This window comes from Aspergillus brasiliensis, assembly GCF_001889945.1.
Source record: "Aspergillus brasiliensis CBS 101740 unplaced genomic scaffold ASPBRscaffold_46, whole genome shotgun sequence".
Lineage (NCBI taxonomy): Eukaryota > Fungi > Ascomycota > Eurotiomycetes > Eurotiales > Aspergillaceae > Aspergillus > Aspergillus brasiliensis.
The window spans coordinates 4,775-11,953 of record NW_027137487.1 but is presented as its reverse complement, the minus strand read 5'-3'; the positions used below and the strand labels follow the sequence as shown (position 1 = coordinate 11,953).

Here is a 7,179-nt window from a genome sequence, read left to right as displayed (position 1 = left end):
AAATTGGCTCCACCACCCTGACCGGTTCATATCGCACAGCGCTTCCGATCGATGGTTTAAAAAGGAAGCAAGGTCGCTGTTAAGGCTCCGAACTGAATCTCTTCCTCGTTTCCTTTCGAACGGCCTCGCAGAGGTAACTTGGTTGTTTTGTCTGAGTCGAATGCACCAGGATCTACACCATAATAATATTATACATTAATATAAGGCTGGTTCCCAACAATTCGCCCCAGCATCGGTTCTTTGTCTCCATCTCTCTCCGCGCTAGTGGCTGCTGATTGGTTTGCCACCTCCATACGAATGTCCTTCATTTACGAACAGGAACATCGTCCTGGCTAGTACCCACAAAATACGACACACACGACTGGGCTGCAGAATAAGGCGTGAGACGCGGCCTGCTATTCCCCTCCGGCGTCATTACAGTCACTCGTGCATCGTTTTCTATATGTTGTTTTGAAGCGCATTCAAGAGGAAGATTCAATACAATTAGACTAACTGGCAGCCAAACTCCTGAGAATATTCTGAGTTTGCGCTGTTTCACGAATTTTGTATGCCTTCGATCTGTAAACTTAATCTAGTTGTAACATGATTTTGTAACTGTGCTGTATGACACTGGCTGCATAATGCCCGCTACGCATGTACAGTGAAGCAGAGGTAGCTCTCTTGCAGATGGATTATAGACGTTCGGATCTATTCGGGAAATGGAGACAGCGTTCAACAATCCGCCACCAGTCCCGTAATGTGACGTTAGCCAATACGAGACAGAAGTAGAATTAAGATACTTCCAACCTTGCATTCAATAACTTGGAGAAGTATCCATGAAGAAGTACAAGATGCCTATCGAGTGTAACCGGGAACTCATTCTATAACTGCCGAGGGTTTCGACGGTCAATGAGAGTGATGCGTGAGACCTCTGTGTTTAGGTCGAACGAGATGGTAAGGAGATACTGAATAATAAATGCCGTTGAAGCAGTGCAAACTAGCTTCTGGTGGTTTTGTTTGTAGGGTCTGAAGAGGCGATGGAATTATCCTAATCTTGTCCACAGCCCACGGCTGGTTGAAGGTCTAAGTCTTGGACCGGTCTAGATGCCAGCAGTCGCATGACAATGCGGCCCAACGTGGTTTGACTGACCTGTAGCATGACGTGGGTGTCAAAGTGCATGGAATCACCCTTAGTGATGTGACTTTGTCTTTCACATTCTCTGAAGGGCGTGAGCAAATAATTAACCTCAATCTCAACACCTCATTTCGAAATACAATGCAGAGCCCTAGGGATTTTATCGAGGGTGCTATTGCGTACAATTTCAAAAACAAATGCATCATTGATGAAGCTATACAACAAACCCGAAATAAGCGTCTGGCCTTTCTAGGGGATAAAGTAGTGGCATTGGTGATTGTCGATTCGTGGTATAGGAGCAAAAGAAGCTGCGGTAGGCCATAGACAGGAATATGGGAAGCATTACTGACAGAGACCAGGAGACGGGTATAAGCAGCTTCAGAATTACGCGTCTAACAGGAAGTTGGCCTGCCAGGCCAGAGGAAAGCACATTGATGAGTGTATTCAACCCGGTCCATTAAACCCACTCAGCAGCAATCCATCTATTCACTCTCTTGCCACTGATGTTGAAGCTATTGTCGGTGCAGTCTGGATTGACTCGGGGAGAAACTTTGGAGTCGTCAAGGGTGTCATGAGGAGATTGGAATTGTGCCCTGCTTAGATTTGGAGAGCTTACCTAGTCCATATCTCTGTCTATTACCTTGGGGCCTATCTGGGGTTCTTGTACTTTTACTTCAGTTCGGTAGATGTCTGACAGGAAAGGGTGGAAAGAAGGATAGTATGGAGGAAGCATTATGTGGTTGTACCTGATGCTATCTACGTCGGGCATAGAATCACTATACGTACCAGCAGCTCGAGTTTGTAATGCTTTCAGATTTTCAACATCATGCAAACTACCCAGCGAAGCAATACGTATTAATCTGGACATCATCAGCAGGCTACCCCATGTTCCAATAGCGCTTGTGCTGTCAGGTATCGTCGGAATAGTATGGCTCTGAGCTATCCTCGGTCGTCTTATCATCATATAATTCGCCCGTTGGGGCTTCTTGTTCCATTGATCCAACCTTGCTCTCTGTTTGTGAGATACTACGAATCGTTCCTCAGAAGTCGCACACAGTATTGCCTTGGTACGATATTTGATGGTACCTGGATGGGACACAATAAATAGCACCGCATTGTAGGCTTTCGCATTGTCTTTTGCCTCGTCCCCAAGCTCTCCTGCAGGTATCAGAAAGAAAAGTCGGAACGCTGCATCTCGTGCTAAGGCCTTATCGCCCTTGATGGCGTGGTGACTCTTATTTTCGACCTCGTAGTCGATTTTGCAGGCTCTAAGATCAACAAAAACATGGTCGATGGTCTGACCGACCAGTCCATCAACCCCGAGAAAATCGTATGTCTCGCAGAAAGTGTGATACTGAGCTAAGTCAACCGGCAGAGACCGAAAGCAGAACCGGTAGCATGACTCAAGCTCTTGTAGTGCGAAATCGAAGAGAGGGGCTATCGCCGTGAGTGAACACTGATCCCTATGGCTGACGATTGCTTTCCAACCTGACGAATGACGCTAGGTAAGGGATTATTGAAAGGTCAATATTGTAGAGAGTATTACCGATCTTCGGTATGGTTTTCGAGGGACTTGGTCCGGCTGGCGCTCTTTCATTGGGTACATCTTCTGCGTCGGGCAATCAGGAATGTCGCTTAGGCAAGCTGTTTACTGTGCCACAACATGATGAATAATTTGACTCTTACATTAGGCAAGTATAAAGGCTTCTTCTGGTTCATTTGCCCTCATTCCACCTTCAGTCCACCCAGTGGTTTTCAAATTCTAGCTCTCGAAGCAGTGAGGATGTGACTCCGCACCGTATGAGATAAAAATTAAAGCCAGGAGATAGAATTTATACCTAAGCGGGGTGAATGTTTCAGCTGATCGTACTATAAAAACTACTCCTTTCTGTAATATCATCCAGATACTGGCGCCAGATAGCAATTAAGCGTCTCTTCGGCACACCTCTGCTGCTGCCGCCCGCGGTCAGCGCGGCACATTTAGCGTAAGACCACCTTGGCGTCACGTAAGGAGTCCATGAAATTAAAAAATGGAAGGCCGTGGAATGTCGTTGTGGCGTATATCGTATGCGTAGACTATGATGCTAACCTTCATGGGACCAACTCGTCCTTGATATTGATAACTGAGCCTTGACAGAGAATTACCAATCGCGCTCACTGGCGCGCGATGTTGTCCATTACGCAGGTGAGTCGATGAAAGCCAGACCGTGTTTGCCAGAACTACGACAGTTGAATCCATTGTCGAGATCATCGTAAGAGCTCTTCAAGTTGATCGTTTCATGTTGCATCTTTATCTTCCCCGATCTCTTACCTGCGCCTCTGTTGAACCTAGCAGGCTTTGTGTTCAATGGTTTCAAACTCGTTAGTTCTGAAAAGCTATACACGATGACTAATCGATCCTAACAACCTCTATACTCCTGCGCAGCATTCCTACGGTCGACGATAGGAAACGCTTCCAGACATGAGGTTTTTGCTTATGTGTAAAGTGCAGGCATGAGACGTCCTGGATTGGCATGAGTACAAATTTTATTCGTTTAGGCATTCTCTCCCCCTTAATAAATTGGTATTTGTTGCGAGCGAAGAGCACTCGGAGTGGAAGCTTTCGCCTTTGGAGAATATACTCGAGAACTATCTCCCCAGACTCACGCCAGCGTGCGCGCAAATGCAGTCAAAACGTTGAAGGATTTCTCCCATTTCTGTTCGAAATGTAAGAGACTATCGTCCGGGAATTTCTGGTGAGCCTTTTCTTGTGCATAGTCTAGTGGAGTCTTGCCGGTGGAATCTCTGGTCTGCAAATCTAAAACACCTTTATATCGAAGAAACTCCACAAGTTCCTCAGTAAACGCACCATGAATCGCCCCATGGTGCATAAAGGTCTTCCCGTCGACATCTTGCGCGGCTGGATCCAGACCACAGCTAAGCATTTCTTCGAAGATGTCTTTGTCTGCGCCCCTGTGCCGCATTAAAAGATGCGCCAGGTTTTGTCGTCGTCCATTGACCCATAGCGGATCGGCACCTTTCTGGACAAGGTGGGAGAATATCTGTCTCTCAACTCCTAGGCGGAATGAGCCCACGTACAGTCCCAGGGTAGAGTTCTGCTCCGCATCAGCTTGATTGATATCGCAGCCAAGTTGCATGAGGGAGTCAACTAGGTCGATGTCGCAAAAGATAGAAGAGACATGATGGTGCAACGGGGTCCTGCCGTGGCGATCTAATGTATGCCAGACTTCCGAGAGCGCCTTGTCGCATGCCTTTGACATGTACTGCAGGACATCTAAATAGCCTTCCTTCAATGCGTAGTGAAACGGGCTCAACCCATGGATGTCCTCCAGCAAAATATCTTGGCCTTCTTCCACAAGTCGGCGGACAACCCCCAAATTCCCTGTCTTGCTGGCAAGGTGAAGACAAGTCTGACGAGATGCATTCAGACGTGAGATATCAGCACCATTTTCTAATAGTTTGGACAGAATTGACAACGCATAATGTTTCCGAAATTCTATCACATGCTGAGGGTAGTCCCCACAGTCATTTGCAATATTCACGTCGGTGGTTTGGCTCTCCACAAGCGTCTCGACGATGCGTGTTCTAGCTTCGTCGATAATCCTGCTGATCTCAGAAGCTTCCTCACTCTCAAAATCCGTGACTGTCTCTGTTAAAAATTCCACGGCATATCTGCCACTCGTCCACGCATCGTGGCATTCGCGACCAAGAAGTTGGCTTCTAATTGCGAGATGAAGCGGGGTATCTCCAAGTTGGGAACGAGCGTTTGGATTAGCCCCATGTTGCATCAAGAATTCAGCCATTTCAAAACACCCGTTCAAGGCAGAAAAATGTAGTGCTGTTAGTCTAGATTCTATAATGTCTCGAAATTTTTCTCTCGGGGCGATATATTTCTTCAGGCTCATTGTTGTCCGCCCCGGCCACGACCACCTCTCAATCTGCGTATTCACGGCGAAACCGTTCTGGAGAAAGAGTCGTACAAGTTCCTTATTCAAATTTCCAACCGCGTAGAAGAAGGGTGTCATGTTATCCTCATCGCATTCATATTGGGAGACACCTTTGTCAAGCAGGAATCTTATTATTTTCCAATCAATGTAGGCGTTGCTCATGCAAATAATATGGAGAACGTTTTGATGCTCGTTATTTACCATTTCCACAAGCGCGCCAGATTTAACTAAGAGGTATATGGCCTCGAGCTGGGAGTTCTCAGCGGCAATGAGCAGGGGAGTCCGTCCTTGTGTGTCTTTGACTTCCAGGTTATCCCGGAGGAATGAGATCAAGGGGAGAATTCCCCAGCGAGCTGCAACATGGATGGCTGAGACATCTCTGTCCAAGTGGTTCCAGATGCCTCCTGCCAAATAGTTGTATTGATTCAGCCACCACCTCCACGCCCCAAGATGGTCTATGAAGAAATTTTCTTGCTCATTTGGCAGAGTGAGTTCTGTTCGGCCTAATGCTGCGTGCTCTGGCCAGTGCAGGACTGAATAAGCAAGGAATGCGTGGCTATTCTCGACCTCTGACGGGTTGCTGTCCGGCCGACAATGTTGAAGTATGACTTCAATGCAGCGGCCTGACAGGGCACAGTTTGATCTCGCAGGTTTTATATCCTCTATCTCCATCATTAGGAATTCTTGGACGGATCTATGCAACATCCGCACATGACCATCGTCAATAAAAACCAAAAAATGGCACAAATCAATAACTTCTCTTGTGAATTGAAGCCGGCTACTGAGGTCTGAGTCAAGATATAGTCGACATGCCTCAGCTATTTCCGCTATCGTCAGCGGTCGCTTTGCAAAAGCAACAATCTCCATGATCTTTTGAATCATCGAGTAGTCGTCAGAGTTGCCAGCAGTTGCCGCATCAAGCAGATTCCGATATAGTGAATATAATCCTTTGGGGAAGGACTGTAGCTTATCCACTGCTTTTCTTGACTGCAGGAATTTTATCTCATTGTAAGCAAGTCCTACCCAGAGAAAGGTGCCATCTGCCCTTTCTTCGAGGATGTGGGAGACTTGCTGTGCAACACATGGAGTATAGTTGTTCCTTTTCGCAAGATCCTTCACCGCACTTTTGATCATTGCTTTAAGATCGCTCTTTACCTCTTTGAATAAGCCCAGATCCACGCATCTGAAAGCGGATAATCGACTCTTAAGCTCGGGATATGGGCGACTGGTGATCAACAAGTGTAGCTTGGATGGTTCCGAGCCGGTAATACCTGTTTCACTGAAAGATTGGACAATCTGATCAAACAGAATCTCCCTTGACTGGGGTTCACATTCGTCCAGAGCATCGATAATGTAGTATATTTCAGGACCCGTAGCTGTCCGTCCAAAGCCCACCAACAACGCCCATAACGCATCGAACGAGGCGAACAGTCCTTCTCCTCGGACCTCGTATATTTTCATGACCCGTCTCAAGTAAGCCGGGTAAACATTGACGATCTGATATATGAGGCCCTTCAATATGGACGTCGCCTCTTCCTTGCCTTCTATACCAGCTTCACAGAAAAAGAAAGATAAAATATCATGTTCGTCGGCGAAATAGCTCTTACTCGGTATTGCTTCGGCAAGCGTCATGGCCATTGTTGACTTGCCAATTCCAGGGTTTCCATACAGCCACAAAACGTTCCCTTCCACACTACTAATAACGCTTTCGTCTCGCCGGAACCAAGACTTGAACTGGTTCGATTCCAAAAACCAGCTGCAAGTACCTGGAGTGCGGTTCCCTTTTTTGCGCTTCAGTGAGTTCAAGACTTCTTCCGGACTGGGCATGTTCAGTTTTTTTAGGCACGCTCTCTCCCCGGCGGTAAAATTGGGTTCTGTAAAGTTAGTTGATAGGGGTGCTGGAGGCTTGCAACTGCATACCTTGCTCTTGTATCACTATTCCCTTCTTCGGAGGGATCGTTGTCAGCAGATTCTTCGCGTAAGCAGCTGCTGCAAGTGCTGCAAATCCTTGCCATTCGTCATGTTTATGGGAGTCGCAATAGTCACATATTCCTCGGATTACAACTGTTGGTAGCTCGTTCATGAGACCTGAGGCCTCCATCTCAAAGCATAATATGC

At 46.9% G+C, this 7,179-nt stretch overlaps 3 protein-coding genes across 3 annotated transcripts; 1 reads left to right on the top strand and 2 right to left on the bottom strand.

The window, feature by feature from the left end:
- Positions 1–1,218: 1,218 nt before the first annotated feature.
- ASPBRDRAFT_49713 (uncharacterized protein) lies at positions 1,219–1,996 on the top strand. Its single transcript, XM_067626405.1, has 2 exons — positions 1,219–1,427; positions 1,474–1,996. The coding sequence occupies exons 1-2, from the start codon at positions 1,256–1,258 to the stop codon at positions 1,713–1,715; spliced, it is 414 nt and encodes a 137-aa protein (XP_067472789.1). The 5' UTR covers positions 1,219–1,255; the 3' UTR covers positions 1,716–1,996.
- On the bottom strand, positions 1,585–2,833 carry ASPBRDRAFT_672065 (uncharacterized protein; the record flags this gene model as incomplete). The annotated part of the gene is made up of 2 exons (XM_067628856.1): positions 1,585–2,615; positions 2,801–2,833. The coding sequence occupies 2 exons, from the start codon at positions 2,831–2,833 to the stop codon at positions 1,731–1,733; spliced, it is 918 nt and encodes a 305-aa protein (XP_067472788.1). The 3' UTR covers positions 1,585–1,730.
- A 727-nt stretch (positions 2,834–3,560) lies between these two features.
- ASPBRDRAFT_533118 (uncharacterized protein) lies at positions 3,561–7,179 on the bottom strand. The gene is made up of 2 exons (XM_067627048.1): positions 6,982–7,179; positions 3,561–6,935 (listed from the first exon to the last, which is right to left on the bottom strand). The coding sequence occupies exons 1-2, from the start codon at positions 7,160–7,162 to the stop codon at positions 3,757–3,759; spliced, it is 3,360 nt and encodes a 1,119-aa protein (XP_067472787.1). The 5' UTR covers positions 7,163–7,179; the 3' UTR covers positions 3,561–3,756.